Source organism: Elephas maximus, chromosome 7 (assembly GCF_024166365.1).
Source record: "Elephas maximus indicus isolate mEleMax1 chromosome 7, mEleMax1 primary haplotype, whole genome shotgun sequence".
In the NCBI taxonomy this organism is placed as follows: Eukaryota; Metazoa; Chordata; class Mammalia; order Proboscidea; family Elephantidae; genus Elephas; species Elephas maximus.
In genome coordinates this window covers 56,548,789-56,569,931 of record NC_064825.1, presented here as the reverse complement: position 1 = coordinate 56,569,931, position 21,143 = coordinate 56,548,789, and the positions used below count along the sequence as shown (strand labels likewise).

The 21,143-nt window shown below is 37.2% G+C and overlaps 1 protein-coding gene and 1 pseudogene across 1 annotated transcript; both read right to left on the bottom strand.

Annotated features, from left to right (window-relative positions):
- Positions 1–6,147: 6,147 nt before the first annotated feature.
- LOC126079986 (olfactory receptor 51G2-like) lies at positions 6,148–7,101 on the bottom strand. The gene has a single exon (XM_049891321.1). The coding sequence runs from the start codon at positions 7,099–7,101 to the stop codon at positions 6,148–6,150; it is 954 nt and encodes a 317-aa protein (XP_049747278.1).
- A 9,196-nt stretch (positions 7,102–16,297) lies between these two features.
- Positions 16,298–17,188, bottom strand: LOC126079232 (olfactory receptor 51G2-like; annotated as a pseudogene).
- Between the last annotated feature and the right edge of the window lie 3,955 nt (positions 17,189–21,143).

Sequence of the window (21,143 nt, the reverse complement as noted above, 5' to 3'; positions counted from 1 at the left end):
GTTCTGCCAGTTGCTGTATCTATTCCAATTATGCATTCTGGAACAGGGGAAATCACTACAGGAATGTTTCAGGACCCAATGTACCCTCTGTGAGATGAACATGAGCTAAGGTCCTATTAGTAACCTGACCTTCATAGGCCTCAATCTGACTGGTGGACCAGAGTGACATTTTGGGTCTCCTGGAATTAGTGTCAGTTCAGTGCCAGTAACCAGTAATCCTTGAGAAGTCTGATATATTCCTTTTCCCCAAAGAACAGTCACTCTGGTAAATGGCTGTAGATCCCTTTTGAAAGGCTGGGGAAAAGATTAACGGTATAAATTTTTGGCCGTGCTGTGGGGTTTTGACCACCCCTTCATTCAAAGGGTTGTGGATCTGTAAACTGGCTCAAGCCTGGGAATAGATTCAAGAACTATGACCCTTTATGTTGGTGATTTGAGTTAAACTTCTGGTCACTGGACCTAGAATTTTTCTGCTTGTACAAATCATGTAAATATTTAGTAGATTTCTTGTCTATTTCACTGCTGTGGATGCCACGACTAATTAGCCAATTCCATTAATCCATACAAATCAGATTATTTTAATTACTGTTTTTTTTTCTGCTGTCCATTACAGTAACCACACCCACTTTGTTCATAGAGTGCTGCCGTTTATTTCATACCACCAAGGGGTTCTATCAACCCCACTGTAACTAGGTATCTTAATTCAGTTAGTGCTGTTCCCACTGTCAAATCTGACTTACATAAAATAGCAATCACAGGAGTCTTTGAGGATGCTGGGAGGACCCTTCATAAACTTGTTCCTCAACACTGTAGTTAAAGGTATGTTCAATGGGCACTCCATGTCTGGGTCTGTGGGTTTAACCTGATTAATCTGCTCTAAGGTGCCAGTATCCCTAAGCCTTTGGATACTTTCTTCTACAGTATGCCAAGGCAGGTCTTGAACTTCAGCTTGATTTAGTGTAGACTACCACAGAATCCATGCTTCAGCTAACAAACCAAATAAACTATAAGATCCTTACCTACTCTTTCAAGGTGAAACATTGAATGAAGAATCTGCTTATTGGCCCCATAAAAATAAGCTCAGACTAATTCAACTTTATGTTCTTTGCACCATCATCCAGCACCCTTCATAATCATTTTCACACATATTCTCAGGTTTCTGTTTGTAAATATTAGAAAAGTAAAGCAGTTCTTCTGCAGTGCAGCATACCTCCTGGGTCACATTTTATACTTCACCTTTTGGGACTCATTGGGACTTAAGCCTGGTTATACTTCTAGAAACAAAAAATGGTTGGTTGGGGATGTGTTCTGAGAATACTCAGCAATGTCTTGTAAGGCATCTGCCTCAGGAAACGCCCCAGAAATGACCCAGATACCTCCTAAAGTGGTGACTCAGAGAAAGACTTTTCAGATAGAGCTAGCTTAACCTCATCAGATGGAGGTTGAAGTGTTAATGGCTTTATCTGGGAGGTTGGCTTAGCAGGCATCTCTTCAGATGAGAGTGAGAGGGCTGATTCTGCAGACAGGAATGATTCAACAGAATTTAGGGGCTCAGTGTCCCCATTTTCCTGATTATCTTCCCGTATGACCCCATCCCAAGTTTCAGGATCCCAGTCAATGCCCTCACTTTAACTCCATACACCATTTGAGGTTGGGAATTCAGTTGACAATGTAATTCAGTCACTTTTACCATAAGACTCTGGGCTTGGTTTTCGGCCATATCAGCTATGTTACTTCAAGAAATAAAACTTTCATTCAGGGCACAAGTGACAATTTCAAGTCAATTTATATGGTACTGGAACTGTGACTCTGAAGCTCTGAGCTCATCTCTTTTGTTCACCACTTTGTGTGCAAAAGTAGGACCAACCATCAGTTTCCTTATACTTCTCATTCTGACCAAAATGTAGAAAACTATCAAGTATGCGATCAACCAGAGCCTTGGTTCTCACCAATACTTGATCTATTGGTGGTGATATTTTGTGTATTTCTGTTGCCACCTCACAGCATGTGTTAGCAATGCCCTCTTTGCTACTGGAAGCAGAGTCATGAGCATCTTTTAGAGTAACAAGACTTGAGAATCAATTTAGAAAACTGATCCTTAAAATTTTCTTTTGCTAGCACCATTCTTGCTACCAAATGTCTTAGGCTGGGTTCTCTAGAGAAACAAAATCAATGAAGTACATATGAAGAGAAACAGAGATTTGTCTCAAGGAAATGGCTCACATGGCTATAGAGGCTGGCAAGTCCCCAGTTTGTGGAGCAGATTTTAGGCCGGAGGCTTCTCCTGCCTCATGTAGCTGCAGAACCTGACTAACTCAAAATCTGTGGGCATTATGGTAGGCTGCTGGTTCAAGTAACAAGAATCAGAGGTCAGAATATGATAATCTGGATGCAGGATCTCAAGCAAACAAAAGCCAGCGAGCTTTGCCAGAACATCCATACATAATGGATGCGGACCACACATCTGATGAATCTCCCCCTACAACTGACTGGCTGAACACATCAGATGATGTCGTGGATGTGATTCCTTTATATCACAAAATAGAGGATAACTACATCATTGCACAACTGCCAAATTACATCATTACATAACTGCCAAACTACATCATTACATAACTACCAAACCAAAGAATCATGGTCCAGCCAAGTTGTCACACAACATTAACCATCAAACCAGTCTGTATACATTATTTTTCCCGCATGTGTCAGAGAAGAGTGTCTTTGAGAAGTCATGTTTTAGGATATCTTTCACTGTTAAGGTTATGGATATTTTTCCATGAATGCTTTGGGATACCTTAATGCTAAAGGGACCTGAAATAATACCTGTGAAGCAAATATACAGTTATGTAAGCTAAAGAAAACACAAGCACTTCTTGGGCAAGAAACTATTTTTATTGATTACAGCACATTATGGGGAGACTTAGAGTGAAGGGAACATTGAAATTCAAAGTGGCTTATTACAGAGAGTGATTAAGTGTGAAAAGTTAGATTGCTGCTATTAGGAAAGTGACAGGAAGGAGAATAATTTAGATCAGGTTGCTTCCTTGTCAGGGTTATTTACACCCCAGCTGATCTCAGCAGCATCTAGAAGATCCAGGTAAGGAAGAGATTTCTGGCTGAGCTACTGAAAATACCCAGAATCATGTAGCAGTCTCTGGTACCTCTGCTCAGGAATGTAGCTGTGCTCAGACTGGAGGAAAATTATGAAGACTAATGAAGAAAAGGAAACCCTGGTGGCATAGTGGTTAAGAGCTACTGCTGCTAACCAAAAGGTTGGCAGTTTCAATCCACCAGGCACTCCTTAGAAACCTTATGGGGCAGTTCTACTCTGTCCTATAGGGTCACTATGAGTCAGAATCAACTCGACAGCAAAGGTTTTAATGGAGAAGAAATTTCAGCATAGGATATGAATTGAAATAGATAAATTTAAGGGTTTCTTTGATCAAGATCAATGTTGATACCTAACAGTTTTTGCAGTCCACATGAAATTAAAATAGACTCGCAAAAAAATAATAATAATAATAATCACCTTAGCAAATAGTTAAATAGTATAACCCTGGTGGTGTCAAAACAACATGAATATTGGGATTCATAGTTTCAGCATAATGATGAATGTAATGAAACAGAAAATCAGGAGAGGGAGAGGTCCCATAGATAACTCAGGAGTTCTGTGGTTTGCAAATCTTCCTTGTACTATTGATCATTGTGAACTACACTGGCCGTGGCTGTTTTCAGTGATCCTTTTTAAAAAAAAATTTTTGTATCCACCTCCCTTTCTCTTTTAAAGTTATTGAAAATAATGAACCACTGTTAATTTCTTAGTTTTTTCAACTATCATGATTATATCAGAGGCTAATATTAGGAAAACTGGGTGAGGGAAGCTTAGTATATGAGAACTTTCTAAACTATCTTTGAAAATGCATTCCAAAATATCTTTTTTTTTTTTTTTAATGGCATGGATCTATCTTATACTTAAATGAATCTTTTACTTATGCATGATTTTTGTAACATATAGGATATTTAGAATATATTGGTTCACTGAGTTATGCAGATGTTCCAAATGCTGACATAGACCATTATACAATATCGAGAAATCATATTCCTTAACATCACACTGGTTTCATCATACAAAATTTTTAAGACTTGAAGGCTCACTGTGGTGGTTACAAATTTTCCAAAATTCTACTTGAAAGATCAAATTTTTCATTGGCTAAAAATTTTACCAGTTGTTTTGTTGTAGCAACAGATTAACATTGTTTATTTTGAGACAATGGCTGCAAAATATCTAAATTTAAATAATAATTTTTCTTACTTTTTTTGTATTACTTTTTAATAAGTACATATTGTTTTATTCCTATAAAACAAATGGCTTGGCCATTAATTCTGTGTTTCCCAAAATTAGAATTCGTTTACTTATCAAGAGCTAAAAATAAACAATGCTTTTTTTTTTTTCCTGTAGTATTTGCTGGTAAAATATTATGGTTATATTTATATAAACTGAAAAGTGCTACATCCCTCCCTTAGAGATGCAGATGACTTTCTTAGCAACTTAAAAAAACAAAAAGGGTAAATTTTTGAGTCCTTTCTTTATGCAAGCATGTCGCCCAGGCTTAGTTAACTCACAGAAGGTGTATGTGATCATGAATCATGGAGAATTTTCTGTTAGGTACATATGTGAATGTAATTCAGAAAATTTACTAGTTTTAGCACTGACCCTGGACATAATAGAATAGTTTTCTGTCTGCTAAGGACTACCCTGGTTTACTATTTTTTTTTCTTCAAACATAAAAATACCTTATATTTGAAACACTAACACAATGGAACACAGTGCATTAAAAATGGTCTTAACTGTGCCTGGAGTTAGGGTCTGCATAATTCTGAGCTAAGAACTACGTAAGGATTCAGGATTGTGGGGTTTTACAAATGGGTAAAGAGAGAGCCTACCACCAGTCTGTCAGTTTTTTGCACAATGGTGTGTCACTATGATGCTAGAAGTATGCGACCAGTATTTCAAATACCAATATGGTCACCCACGATGGACAAGTTTAAGCAGGAAGAAAGGTCTGGTGATCTACTTCTAAAAATTAGCCAATGGAGACATTATGGATCAAAGCAGAACACTGTCCAATTTGCTTGCTTTGGACACTTCATCAGGAAGGATTAATCTCTGGAGAAGGGCATCATATTTGGTGATGAAGTAAAGGGCCAGCGAGGGTAAGGGAGACCCTCCCTCGGTGAGATGGATTGGAACAAAACCCAAATGATGGTTTTGAACATACTGGCAATTGTGAGGATGATGGAGGAACAGGAAACATTTCATCCAGTTGTACCTAAGGTCTCCATGAGTCAGAGCCAATTGGATGGCAGCTATCATCTTCATCACAGCGAGAGCAATTCTTCAAAGTTTCTTTACTCCTGTAATCTCATGACCCATAATGCAAAGACCCCTCTTTTTTTCCAGGTTCTTGTCTCCCTATTCTCTTTTCTACTAAGCGTTTCAGAACTTTAAGAAAGGCAAGAAGTTAGCAACCTGAGTGTGGTTTCAGATTAATTCCTCTGCTCTAATTAGGCCTGTTGATCTGGCTTTCAGTTTTACTCTACTACTGGCTATTTGACCTTGGGACAACTAGAGTGACTGCTCTGTACTTAAATTTCCTGATAAAAGCAAAAGATCAAACCATTTGCCTTTGATTTGAATCTAACTCATGATGATCCTTTGTGTGTCAGGGTACAGCTATGCTCCGCAGGGTTTTCAATGCTGAGTTTTCTAAATATATTGCTGGATACTTCTTCTGAGACACCTCTAGGTGAACTCAAACCTCCAACCATTTGTTTAGCAGTCAAGTGCTAGTCTCTTATACAAATATCAAAGATAATGAGATTCACCTTCTAAATAGTCAGCAACTTCATTCTCTTTTAATCTACATATTTCAGCAGAATTCAGAGTACTTGACATTCAGTAAATATGTGTCTGATGAATGAATATTTAAAAGGAAATATGGGTTTTACCTTTCCCTTAGAGAGAGAAGTTCGTAAGGATAAAGGTAGTGTCTCCATTGTCTTTCTGCATAAGGTGCTCAGTATAAAATAAAGGATTAAGCTACAACTATCGATAGGGCATATCCTTTGCTTTGTGCCAAAAATAATTTAATGGTGCTCTTTATCCATTTTGTCTATTCTACTCCTCCTGAAGAGGGGCAACATCTTCAGTCGGATCTGCTTAGTCTTGATAGTGTAGACAATGGGGTTCAGGAATGGAGATAAGACATAGTGCAAATAAGAGAGTAGCACACAGCTGAAAGCGGAAGGCTTCTCAAATCGGTGGATCACGGACAGGCCAATGGTAGGAACGTAGAAGAGCAGCACAGCACAGATGTGGGAGACACATGTGTTGAGGGCTTTGAGGCCCTCAGCCTTAGAGGTGATGGACAGTACTGTTTGGAGGATCAGCCCATAGGAGAGGACAACGAGTACTGAGTCCAGACATAGCGTGGAGATCATCACGAAGAGCCCATAGGTGCTGTTGATGCGAGTGTCGGCACAGGACAATTTCATGACATCCGGGTGCAAGCAGTAGGAAGGGGAAAGCAGGTGATTTCGGCAGTAAGGCAGCTTCTTCAGCATGATGGGAGCAGGAATGAGGAGACCTATACCACGCACAACAATGGCCAAGCCCAAGCTGGCAACCCGGGTGTTCCTGAGGATGGTGCCATAGTGAAAAGGGCTACATATGGCTACAAAACAGTCAAAGGCCATGGTCAGCAGCACAGAGGACTCCATGATGGAGAAGGAGTGGATGAAGAAGAGCTGTGCCAGGCACACTTCCACTGCCACCTGTCTGAGATGGAGCATGTAGATGTTGATCATGGTAGGCATCATGGAGGCAGACAGGCCCAGGTCAGTCAGTGCCAGCATGGGCAGAAAGTAGTACATGGGCTGGTGCAGGCTGGGCTCTGACCTCACCAGCCACAGGATCAGGCTGTTCCCTGCCAGGGAAGCCACATACATGACACACAGTGGAATGGAGAGCCAGGCATGCATAGCCTCAAGCCCTGGGAGGTCAGTTAGGAAGAAGAAGGTGTCATTGTTGGAGTCCGACATGATGACCTTGAAAAGCAAATTTCCAGGCAGAAGTGCAATCGCAAGGCCTAGAATCCAGTGAGTTGATGGGTCAGAACATGTAGCTCAAACTAAGACTTTGCAAAAACTTTCCCCACAATGCTCTACTGGACATCCATACTGCAAATATTTTCCATTAAATGAAAAGTGAGCCAAAGCAGAGGACACAGAGATTGAACTGATAGAGGAAGATTATGCATGAGTAACCTGATTCCTGAGGACCAAAATGAACCTCCCAAGGATATGAAATTTGATTGAAACACAGATCTAGAAAGGAACTGAGGCAATCTTGATTCCAACTCTTCATTGCACATATTCTAAAAATGAAATTAAGCTCCTTCAATTAACTCATGTATTTGAGTTAGGGGTGGAATCAAGTCTCCTCGATTCCTGCTTTCAAAATTTCACTATGTTAGTAGACATTTATTTCCATAACATGGTAATTATTATCGTCAAATAACGTAAATGATTTACTGGCATGCCAACGTGTCTATATTCTCCATACATATTTTAAAGACATGAAATCATAAAAAAAAGAAATTATACATATTTCTCATTTTGCCTTTTTCTAAAATTTCTCAGTAGAGATATGCATGTGTGTTGACATACAGATCTAAGAGTATTAGGGTAAACTCAAACTCAATAATTCATCAATAAATAAGATCTCCTGTAAACTTCATTGTAGTCTACATTTTGGGGATAAATCTCTGTCCTCCTTGTATTTTCTCCCCTGAACTTCAAACACCTCTCAACCAGCAACCTACATATTATCCAATATAGGTTGCTTCTTTCAAGGTGGACCTTTCTGGAAATCTACAATGATTAAAAAATAAATTGAATAATAATACACAAAAGAACAAGTAAATTTTGAGGAGTCATAAAATTCTACATTCAGGTTTCACCCCCTCTTCCTTCCAAGAAGATATTAACTTTAATTTTCACTGCAAGACCTTTCAACTCATTTATTTTGAGACACATGCTGTAGTGTCCAATTCCTTTAAAAAAAAAAATCTCTTGATTATGGATCCTGTCACTCTTCTGCAGGTAAGAATGTGAAGGTACAATCATTCTTACTTTTATGTCACTTTACAATACTCTAAAATCACTTTTGCATCTGTCATTTTAGATCAACTTAACCTTTAAGGTGAATAAGATCAAATTTTATTATACCTGGCTTCCAGATAAAGAAATAGAATCTTCAAGAGATCAAGTAATTAATCCTCCCAAAGTCTCAGATTTAATAAAAGGTTGATAAAAGATTGGAACAAAAATTCTGGCTAATTCAGTTCTTCTCCTTCAGTACATTTTAATTTATGTTAAAATACAGAGATTCAGTCCTCTATTGTGTTTTGAGAATCAGAACCTTGATGTTACCTTCATCTGCACATCTGAGTAACCTAAAGACTCCATTAAAATCATAATTAAAGAAATTAAATATAACTGTCACTTCAGATTTTCTATATGTGGTCACACAGTCAGTTATAAAACCCAAATTTTGGCCTAAATATTTCTTGAATAAGTAATTACTGCTAAGGAGTCTTATGAGTAGGCACTGGCGTTATAGCTCTCTACAAGAGAGATAAAGTCACTGCTGTCTTGGAGCATCATGAATAAAGCGAACACGATTAGGAATAAAATATTTTAAGGAAATAATTTGCACCTATAGAAAGACATCACGTGATCTTGTTTTAAAGATTAAGTGTTCTGAGATAACTCTGAAGGAGGTAACAGTTGGAGTAAGATCAGAATTGAAAGAACGAAGCTTTTGAAGACATGTGATTGAGTGTGACTGTCAGTGTCTGCCTTGCACGTGCCTGTGCTTGTATGTGTGTGTGTGTGTTTGAGAGAGAGGGAGAGAGAGAAAGAGAAAGCAAACGCATAGAGAAGTTATTAAGAAAATGACCATGAATTGTTAATGTTCACCGTAGCTAGGAGTTAAAATCTGTTCGAGATAGAATAGGGATAGCAGCAAGAGAGGTATTGGACAGGGATAATTAGAACCTAATTAATCACTGAGAAAATCTAAATATTAATCTTAAAAAGCAGAATTCTGCATTTGTACTTACTAGATATACAATTCTGATCCTCAAAGAGAAAAACTAATTATAAAAGTAAAATGGCTCTCCAAATGGCCATTGATGTGGACATGAAAGTAGAAGAAAAAGTTAAGAAATAAAAGACAAGACTTGACACTTCTAGTCCTTAGGTGAAGTAAAAAGCTCCCATTGCATGCTAAGCTTTGTGGTGGTGATGGCAATCATGACCAGGCAGGCACACTGATTAGGACGACCCAATACATTTTTTTTTTTTCAAAGAATCATCAAATATAAACATAAAGAGGAGTGGTGATTATGGTTCCCAAGGGCATCGTTTTATCAGTGGTAATATTAAGTTGATAACTAGATACTCTATATTTTAGGATAAGCTATGCTGCTGTGAGAAGCTGAAACATGTCTTTTTTCTACATATGGCTTTATAAGTTTTCAATAAGTTATTTAAAGATGGAGGCACTACGGAAAGTAATATAAATAAGATAAAGAAATGGTTGGGGGCTACACCTGAAGGAGGAAGCTACTGTGAAAATATCAGTTCGAATGTTCTGTCTTTGTAAACTTTCCATACCACAAGTTGTACCTCTTCACAATTACTAACACTTATAAGACCTGTTTTAGGATTTTTTCAAACTAATTTAAACAGCTCCTCCACAGACTTGATATGTGAAGACACAAGCGCAGGGAATGTCCTTGGGATGAACAAAATCAGATCAGCAATTTTACTTGGATTGTGCTAACCATGACAAGAAAATGTGCATTAGGGAACAAGAATTTGAGATCACAGAACATGTCATTTATTTTTCTGTTTCTCACATCTATCCAAATACCTGACATGGGACAGGTTTAAAAAAACTGTTTGTTTTAAAAAGAAATTTAGTGACTGAAAGAAAATTGATGTAGGGAAAAAACAGGGGATATGGGGTGGGGGGATGTTTTTTGATCCGAGCTTTACAACAAACTCCTTGAATAACCATCATCAAAACTTGAATTCATTCTGGGGTCCTATAATTGGATCAATCTCTTCCCTGCTTACTTGGTTATGTTATTTGAAGATTCCTAGATATTACTCTGTACAATATATTTTGTGTATAAATGTATATACAATGTACAATAACATCCAATTAAACAATGCATTGCATTGGCCAAATCTGATGCAAAGGACCTTTTTAAAGTGTTAAAAATCAAAGATGTCACCTTGACACCAGACCCAAGCCACAGTGTTTTCGATCACCTCATATCTTATGCATGCAAAAGCTGGACAATGAATAAGGGAGACTGAAGGAGAATTGAAGCTTTTGAATTATAGTGTTGGCAGGAAAATTGAATATACCATGGACTGCCAAAAGGAAGAACAAATCTGTCTCAGAAGAAGTACAGCCAGAATGCTCCTTAGAAGCAAAGATGGTGGGGCTATGTCTCACATACTTTAGACATGCTATGGAGTCAGTCCTTGTAGAAGGACATCATGCTTGGTAAAGGGTCAGTGAAAAACAGGAAGACCCTCAATGAGATGGATCGACACAGTGGCTGCAACAATGGGCTCAAACATAACAATGGTTGTGAGGATGATGCAGAAACAGGTGGTGTCTCGTTTTGTTGTACATAGGGTCGCTACTGGTCAAAACTGACTTGATGGCACCTGACAACAACAACATATCCAATATTAGAAAGCTGTCTTCATTGTTTTATCTGATGGAGACAATGTCACATTTCTTATCTATAACTGAGGAGAGGAGTGAGACGAAGCTCATTTGTCACGGATTCTAAGAGCAGACCATAATCTAATTGCTTAAAGGAGCTCTTCTTGATCACTGGTACGTGGATTTTAGTAGAGTTATAAACCTGTAGCATAAGAGAAAAAGTAAACTAGGAGGCAGTTCTGTATTTTCCACTGAATCAACGTGTATTCTTCCTGCATCCACATTAGGATTTTCTTCTAAAGCTCATTGAAACACAAACTCTGTTATGATAATCAAAAGAAACAATGGTTCTCATTCCCCCAAAGAAAACCTCTCACCACGGTTAAGGTGGTATGCATCAAAAATAAGGAATTTTTAATAAAGTTGAAGCAAATATTTGTTTTTTTAATTAGGCAGCACTTTCATTGCTCTTAATAGCCTCACAATTTCAAGCTTCAAGATATAACTTCAAAGCTGAAAAGAGGCTTAAAAAAATAGCTTAAGTCTCAATAACCATGAGCGTATTCTCTCAGATGATACTTCTGGCACCTTTTTTTCCCCCCTTTTCTTTTTTCAAGAGGAAAGAGACTCTATTTATTCAGACTGTATCCATATTCCAGCTTTCTCCCCACATCATTCTCTTAAACTAGTCTTCCTCAATCTTAGTTTGGCATATTTGAGGGGCAGAGAATCAAATGGTATTGAGATGTATTCAGATATAAATGCATCAAAATTTATCTGAAGAGAGAAGAAGGTTTTCCCGTAGGTTTCCAGCATCTCTCAATCCTGAAGGTGTTCTTTCTTGCAGCAGTATATTTGGAGGAGATCTTAAGGAAACCATAGCTCATGATACCTCTTACATGGCACCTTAACATGCTGATCTTCTTTTGTCTCTTTAGCCCATCAATGCACTGACATTCAAGGGTTCACCAAAAAGTAACTGGTAACATCATCAATCACATGGCTGTTTCTTTCTTTTCAAAGATCTACAATACTGACTCACCGGTAAGGACACCAAACCTGGGACTATCTCTCCCCTCTGTGAGACCCTGATTGCCGGGAACGTTTAATGGGGTGTATTTTACAGGGACTTGGTCAATTCCCTAGACACAACACATTAGGTATCCTGGGGTTGAGGACAGTCATTACCAAACAAGTTCTACAATATGCTCTAAAGAGACTCCTTTGTGATTAGAAAATCCTTAGGCCCTCTCAGTCTGAAGTTTCTACATTCTCGATGTTCTCATCCAAATAGGTGCAAATCTAAAGCATATGCGTGGGGAAAATGGGAAGTTCTTTAATGTGCCTTCTCATATTGGTTTCTAGAGCAGACCATCTAAGCAGAGCTCACAATGACGGAAAATTATGGAACAAAAATATTAGAACAAATATATTGGGCTAGGAAGGGCATTCCAGGCAGAGGATTAAGGTAACCTACAGAACAAATGATAGAAACAGCAATGTGTTCATGAGGTGCTGCAGACTCCAAGTGTTCTTTAGTTTCTAGATTACAAAGTTTAAACCAGGAAAAGTAAATATGTGAAAGAAGAAAACTTTGCATGCAATGCTAAGAAATTTTAGCTTTCAAAACTCAACTCAAATGGAATTTATATAATGAAAGCTTTCTTGCAATCATTTGAAAAATGATTCAGTGGTCTATTACCCCTTTCCCATGTGATTAGCTGGAGATAGATAATTTCTTTCTTTTTTTTTTTTTAAAGTCTTTCTCAGTTTAGAAAATTTGATTGCATTTTACATCAACTGTCTGTGTGGCAAGCTTTGTAATTAGTCAGAAAAGAAGTTACCAGATTTTGATTACTTTGAATGATTTTATTCTACCTAAAAACAAATCTTACTTTTCTAATGGAATAATTAAGCCAGACAATAATTCTGGGAGATAGTACTCTCAGGCACAGGCACATTTTTGCTCAAAGCAGACTTCTTTCAATCGCAATGGGCTGTTCTGTTACAAGTGTGCACCAGTAATTATACAGGTATATCACCACATTTAGGTGTTTCAGGTCCAACACTTATAATTGAAATCTTTAACCTCAAATTTAGGATAGCAGTATGTGAGTTTTCATTCAAGGTTATGAATTTCCCTTCTTTGATATTTAACCTTTGTGCATATATGCTGCAACTCTTGTTCAAATTGACAGGAATATAAATAATTCTGGATCCAAGCTCTACCTACCCAATTCTTATCCATGTGAAAAGGGGGATAGAGTTGAAATAATAGACTCAGGCAAGTCTGGAGTCTTGAACCAAAAAATATTTGTAAAAATTGAAAAACAAATTCACTCTGTGCATCTTAAGAGAGAGTAAAACAAAACAGACATGCAACTGGATAACTCTACGGTAGTTGGAGAAAAGGCAAAGAATGAACATTTTATAAAGGTAACGTAGTATTTATTGGGAAGGTATTCAGTATCATCGCAGGCAGCAGAGACATAAATGTTTCCCTCCCATATAGCTCCTTCCTACTTTGCTTTCTTCCAGAGTTTACTATGTCATGGCTTTTCCAGGGACAACTCAGATAATCTCAGCTACCTCCTAGGATTTGTTTTGGATAGCTCCTGTTACTGGGTCTCAGGTCCTCTTTGTTTCGCTCCTCCTCTAATGAAAATATATGCTCGTTCTTATTCACCTGAGGGAAACTGACTGCAAACTTTTTTCAGAAGAGTGTCTGAGACAAAATCTAAATATATGCCCCATCTTTGCTGTTGTTGTCACATGGATTTTGAAATAGAATTATGCTTTTTCTGTCTGACCTAAATTATGGAATTACTATTATTTTGTCTTTACATTAAAAAAAAAAAAAACCTGAAAGTATTCCATTCCTCACAATAACTCTCATTTCTCTGACTCACACTTTCAGCTCCAATCATGACTAAATTTACTTTTGTATTAGGTAATTTGCAGTTATAATATTAGCTATTTGAATAATTAATACTGTTCCCATGGTCTCCCTACTGTCTTTGTGTCCAGCTACAGAATACAAGTTTCTGGGAATCCTTTTGTCCCCTGTTAAGAGAACACTCACCTACTGGACTAGTTACGAGATCTTAAAGACAGCAACAGCCAATTCTATGGGCAGAATTCTATGGTCTACAAAATGTCACAATGCTGGATAAAGCTTCCATGGGAACTTTTACCATCATTATCACTCCTATCATTACTACCGCATTTGAAATACTTCAGGCAATGTCACCTCCTCTAAACTATCTGTTACAGGGCTTCTGGAAAAGCAATCTTTCCACACTGTTATTAAAAAAAAAAAAAAAAAATTACTGTCGAGTCTATTTCAACTCATACTGACACTATCAGAAAGAGTAGAACTGCTTCACAGGGTTCCCAACGCTGTAAGTCTTTACAGAAGCAGGCTGCCACAACTTTCTCCAGTGGAGTGGTAGGTGGGTTCAAACTGCCGACCATTCATTTAGCAGCCGAGCTCTTAACCACTGGGCCACCAGGGCTCCCTCCACTCCATTCTCTACAATTCTTTTTGAGGCTATATGTTTTGGCATCACCTCTTAATCTTGAATCCCTCAGGGTATTATTCTTGTGCCAATATTTGTTCTTTCTTTCCTTGAAATTCGTGGACAATAATATCCATGCTATTGTTTCAGCAATCACCTATATAGTAATTATTGTTTTTGAAGTTCCAGTCTCTTCTCTGAGTTTCACGTTTATATATTTAGTAATCTTTCTACGAATTTAATTCCCTGCATGAATCTCATATTAAACATGTACAGAATTGAACTTGTCATCTTTTTATCTCTCTTTATTTACACTGCCAGTAAAACGTGCCTTCATCTACCCAGTCAATAATATCAGGAAAAGGCTAACTAGTCTTTCTCCAGTAGAGGTAAGATTGTGGGAAAAGGCATATTCAACAAGTAACTGCTGCATTGAACTACCACTATTTGTATGATTATTACATTAAAGGGGACATGTAGAAACCTTTAAATAGCAACTCTTTTTTATATGAAACACATATTATTGATGTTTTCAGAAAATATGTTACTTAAAAAATACCATTGGTTTTGGGTTTTTCATTAAAATATAGTTTCATCATTATTAACTCAAATTAAAATATATGCTAGAGTATGCCTACTAATATCCCTGTGATAATCCTTGAGTAAATGATATGAGACTATCTGGTTGCTACTCTGCTAATTTTTTCTTTAACATAGCTTAGTTTTTGAAAAATTATACCAGTTTTCCCGTACTATTACAACATCCATCAGCTTGTTCTTTCCATCCCAACCCAGAACCCCTCATTTATGTTCCCCTTGCAATATGCTATATGATAGGAAGCCAACAATTTAACTTTCATAAATTGTATCAAAGAAATAGCTGTTTCATTCGGTTTGAGAACTGCAGTTATAATCACAACTTTTATTTTCAAAGCATCTAACACTTACATTTAAGCAACTCTTGGTATTCAAGTTTAATGAGACTGAAACCAGTAGGCTGGTAACTAAAAGAATTATCATTAAAATTGTTAATATTCTTGTGATTTTTCTTTCCAAAAATTTTGATAACTCTGGCCAAAGACATTACAGATTTTAAGAACTAGACACCCACTCTATCTGAAAATTGTATTGAGAAAGAGAGAAAAACTGAAGATTATGGAGTGCTCTAAAAATGGCAGTCAAGAGGTCTTCATGAGCATGACCATCACATCTAGAATATATTTTTTCTCTCATGAAGCTTTTCTTCATTTCAAAAGTCTTCTTGAAAATTTAACCCACTCATCCATTTATTCATTCATTCATCTAGCAAATACAAATCAAATATCTAATAAATGCAAAGCACCATATTCAAGAGTAGGGATGCAATGCTGAACAAGAAAAAAGAATCCCTGTCTTCAAGGGGATTATATTTAACAGTGATTTTCCAAAATGAATCTAATGTCACTGAATTCCAAACATGCCCGTGGCTTTATTTAACAAAATTTCTTTCTTCTCAGCTCTAAGGCAAAGTACTATGTGTGCATTAAAATATTCATGTAACTTATTTTTTAGGGTCTCATTTCCATTTATAATACTAGTTCCCTTTATGAGCCTTAAATAATATGAAGCTCTCCTAAAACTCAAAATCTGCAGCATAGTTTTATATATATATATATATATATATATATATAATTTTTTTCCAGGGTGTATAATTATGTATTGGATAAGTTCTTAATGATTATTCCTTTTTATGAAAGATTAGGTTAAAAAATAAGTATATTATTTCCTACTATGAGTCGGAGAACTTCATGTGGAAGAGGATAATGGTTTTTACATTACTTTCATTTCCTCCTATGTCACTTGTGTGTTCAGAGTCGCCACTATGTCTAGAGATGCTCCTGTCTTTTCTCTCTCCACCAGATACTTAATGACCATGGATTTCTCTAATACCACTCATACCCGCCCAGAAGAGGCACAGCATCCTCAGTCAGATCTCCTTGGTCTTGATAGTGGAAACAACTAGATTGAGCACTGGAGGGGTGAGATAGGGCAGATAAGACAGCAGCACAGGACTAGACGGGATGCTTTTTTCATAAATCAGTGGATCATGGATGTGGCAATGGTGGGAATGTAGAAGCACAGCACAGCACAGATGTGGGAGACACATGTGTTGAGGACTTTGAAGTGCTCAGCCTTTGAGGTGGTGGACAGCACTGTTTGGAGGGTCAGCCCATCGGAGAGGACAATGAGTACTGAGTCCACCCCCAGCACTGAGAACACCACAAAGAGCCCGTAGGCACTGTTGATGTGGTGTCAGCACAGGCCAGCTTCATAATATCCAGGTACAGGCAGTATGTTTTGGAAAGCAGGTGACTCCAGCAGTAAGACAGCTTCTTCAGCATGATGGGGGCTGGAATATGAAGACTGATACTGCGTATCACAATAGCCAAGCCCAAGCTTGCAATCCGGGTGTTTATGAGGATAGTGCCATAGCGAAGAGGGATTTTGATAGCCCCAAAACGATCAAAAGCCATGGTCAGCAGCACAGAGGACTTCATGATGGAGAATATGTGGATGAAGAAGAGCTGTACCAGGCACACATCCATCACCACCTGCCTGAAACCCAGCATGTAGATGGTGAACATGGTGGGCAGTGTGGAGGCAGACAGGCCAGGTCAGTCAGTGCCAGCATGGACAGAGAGTAGTACATGGGCTAGTGCAGGGTGGGCTCTGACCTCACCACCCACATAATCAGGCTGTTCTCTACCAGGGACACCACATACAAGGCACAGAGGGGGACTGAGAGCCAGGCATGCAGAGCCTCAATGCCTGGAAGGCCTATTATGAAGAAGGGTGTGTCGTTGTTAGAGTCTGACATGATGAACACTTCCAGGCAGAAGTGCAATCACAGACCCTAAAATCTAAAGAGTTGATGAATCAGAAGTTGTAACTTAAAGTAGGACCGTGCAAAAAACTTTCCTGCAATGTTCTTCTGAATACACATAACCCAAGTATCTACTTTTACATGAAAAGTCAGCCAAAGCAAAAGACAGAGTTTTAAATGACAGAGAATTTATGCATAAATAGCCTGATTCAGAAGACATCAATAAATAAACCTCCCAAAGGGATGAAGTTTGATTGAAACACACTGGTCAAGAAAAGCATCAAGGCAATTTTAGTTCCAAATCTTTGTTTTACATGTTCTGAAAATAAAACCAAGCTCTTTCAAGAAATTCATGTCAGTGTTGGAGTTGAAATTCAGCAATCCTGAGTTTCTGACAGGTCCTGCTTTCATAACTTCTTGATGTCAATTAAAAAAAAAAAATCAGTAGACCTTTATTTCTGTAACGGAATGAATATGAGAAGTATTCTAAGAGCTTTGTTGTCAAATATTATAAAATGTTTTTTTGACATGCCAAAGTGTTAATATTTTCCACATATATTTTTAAGAAATATTGTAATGTATGAAACCAAGGAAAAATAAATTATATATACTTCTAATTTTTTCTTTTTCTCAAATTTCTGACTGCAGATGTGTGCTGATAGATGGGGCTAAGTGGATGAATGTAACCTCAAACTCAAGAATGTTAGAATTACAAGGAAGCTTATAGGCTTTCTGACGTATCCCAGCATTGTATTGATAAAAGTCCAGTGACTGCAAAAAGACAAAAAGTAAATCAATGAATAACATCTCCTGTAAAAAAAAAAAAAAAAACTAAGACCTCATCATATACTACTCTTTGAGGATGGAACCTCTGCTTTCCATGTCTTTGCCTTGCCTCAATGATCTCTGAGCTGACAACCCATATATCTTCCAATATAGGTTGTTACATTTCAGAAAAAGTAGTAAAGAACTCTATTTTAAAGCATCCTCCAACCATTCCTCAACAAAGATCGACCCAGGAGTTTTCTGGAAATGCACTTCAATAACAGTAGCCAACACAACCAACTGACTTTTAAGGAGCCTTACAAAATTTGACATTTTTTTTTCCAAGAAGGCATTAATTTTAGTCTTCATTACACACACTTTCAACTAATTTGTCTTGAGATATGTGTTTTAGCGTGCAACTCCATTCTAAAAAAAAAACTGTCCTACTTTTGGATCCTGTAATTCTTTCTGTTTGTATTTCACTTTACAGTACTTGAAAATCACTTGTGCATCTATAATTTCAGATCACCTTAACCCTTTACACTGGGAGTTGAAATTTTATCATGCCTGGTTTCCAAATAAAGAAATAGAGCCTTCAAGAGATTAACTCAATAATTCGCCCAAAGACTTATATTCCCAAAACCTTCCTTTGATGAAGGACTGGAGCAAAATTCTGGCCAATTCCATTATTTTCCTTCTATACATTTTATTTTATGTTAAAAGAGAGAGGTATTCCTGTGCTGCATTATGAGAACAGAAACCTGGTTTGACATCATCTGCATACCTGAGTGAGCTAAAAAGTCTTATAAGATTCTGATTAAAAATATATATATATATGTAATAGCCATTTCAGGTTTCATTATCAGTAGTCACAGAGTCAATTATAAAACCCAAATTATTTTCCTAAATGTTATTTCCAGTAAGTAATTACTGGTAAACACTCTTATTTTTTGGTGTTGGCATTATCCTGATCCATAAGATTAAAAAAAAAAAAGACAGATACAATTATTTCTATGATGAAGCATCATGAACAAGATGAATACAAATAGAGATACTGTCAAAAATATACAACTAAAAATGTAATCAATGTCACTGAATTGTACATGTAGAAGTTGTTGATTTGTGCACCAAAAAAAACCCCTTTGAGTCAATTCTGACTCATGGCCACCCAATAGGACAGAGTAGAACTGCCCCATAGGGTTTCCAGGGTGCAACTGGTGGATTTCAACTGCTGACCTTTGGTTAGCAGTTGTAGCTATTAACCACTCTGGTACCAGGGTTTATATATTTTGTGTATATTCTCAACAAGGACAACAACAAAATAAACAAAGTTCTTAAGAAAGTATTATACCACTGTTAATTTTTTAGTTTTAATAAATTTACCATGATTATATATTAATATTAGAGGAAGGTGGGTAAAAAATACACGTGAATTCTCTTTAAAAGATTGTCATCTATGCAGCTCTTTTGTAAATTTAAAATTATTTAAAAACAAAATGTTAAAAATAAATAAATCTTCTTTACTCTCTAAAATAAGAAAAAAAAAAAAAAACAACTTTAATATGCCCTGGTAGAAGAGCTGCACACAAGTTCATTATGTTTTAGGTTAAATATTCTAGAATAACTCTTAAAGAGAAAACAGTTGGAGCAAGATGAGAATTAAAAAAGGCAGCTGTTTGAAGAAATATGTGTATGAGTGTGACTGTGAGTGTGTGTTTTATGTGTGTGTCCACCTGTATTTGTGTGCATAAATGAGAAAGAGAGATACACAGAGAAATATCAGGTAAAGGGAAAGACTGAATTGTTAATGTCTACTATAACTGGGAGCTGGACAATGAATAAGAAAGACCAAAGAAGAATTGATGACTTTGAATTGAACTGTGGTGTTGGTGAAGAATATTGATTATACCAAGGCCTGCCAAAAGAATGAACAAATGTGTCTTGGAAGAAGTACAAGAATGTTTCCTTAGTCGCAAGGATGGCAAGACTACATCTCACATACTTAGGACATGTTATCTGAAGGGATTAGTCCCTAGGAGAAGGACATCATGCTTAGTAAAGTAGAGGGCCAGTGAAAAAGAGGAACATTCTCAGTGAAATGGACTGACACTGTGACTACACCAATGGCCTAAAACAGCAAAGATTGTGAGGATGGCGCAGGCCTGGTCAGTGTTTCCTTCTGTTGTACTTAGAGTCGCTGTGAGTCAGAACTGACTCAAAGGCACCTAACAACAGTTTCATGCTGTGAGATGCTGGAAAATTTCTTTTAGCTCATCTACGTGTGGTTTTACATATTTTCAAGAATTTATTGGAAGATAGAGGAAGTATGGAAAATAATTTACATAAGTTGAAAGAAAGGTTGGGGACTTCATCTGATGAGGAAGCTGCTTTCCAAATAAAAATCTGAAACCTCAGTATCTGTGAATTTTCTGTCCCAAAACTTTCACCTCTGCACAATTTCTTACACTTTTAAAAACTCTTTTAGGATTTTTCTAACTATTTAAACAAACCTGTACAAACTTGATATGTGAAGACACAAACACAGGGAATGTCCTTGGGATGAGCAAAATAAAATCAGCAATATTACTTTCATTGTCCTAACTAGGACAAAAAAACAAGCTTTATAAAACAAAGATTTGATATCCACAGATACATGGAACATGTCACATTTATTTTCCTATTTGTGAAATTTATCCAAGCACCCAGCATGGTGCATGTTTAAAGGACTTTTTGTTATAAAAATAAATTCAGCTTTTAGAAGCATATTACTGCAGGCAAAAGCAAGAGATATGTTTTTGATCCTAGCTTCACAAGAAACTCACTGAATAAACATGATCAAACCTCATATTTCCTTTGGAACCTGTATATTGGAATAAAGCAATACACTCCCTGCTTACCTGATAGTGTCATTTGAAGTTTCCTAGAAATTATTCAGTGCAATATATGTTGTGAAGTATATAATCCAATCTTAGGGTAATTGTCATCATTATTTTATCTGCTGAGGACGATGGAACATTTCTTATCTATAACTGAGAAAAGGAGTGAGCAGAAGCTCATTGGCCACAGATTATGAGAATGGACTCTAAACTAATTGCTTAAAAGAGTTCTTCCTGTTCACTGGTAGGTAGATGTTAAAAGAGCTCTAAGCCTGTGGCATGACAGGAAAAACAAAGTGGGAAGCAGG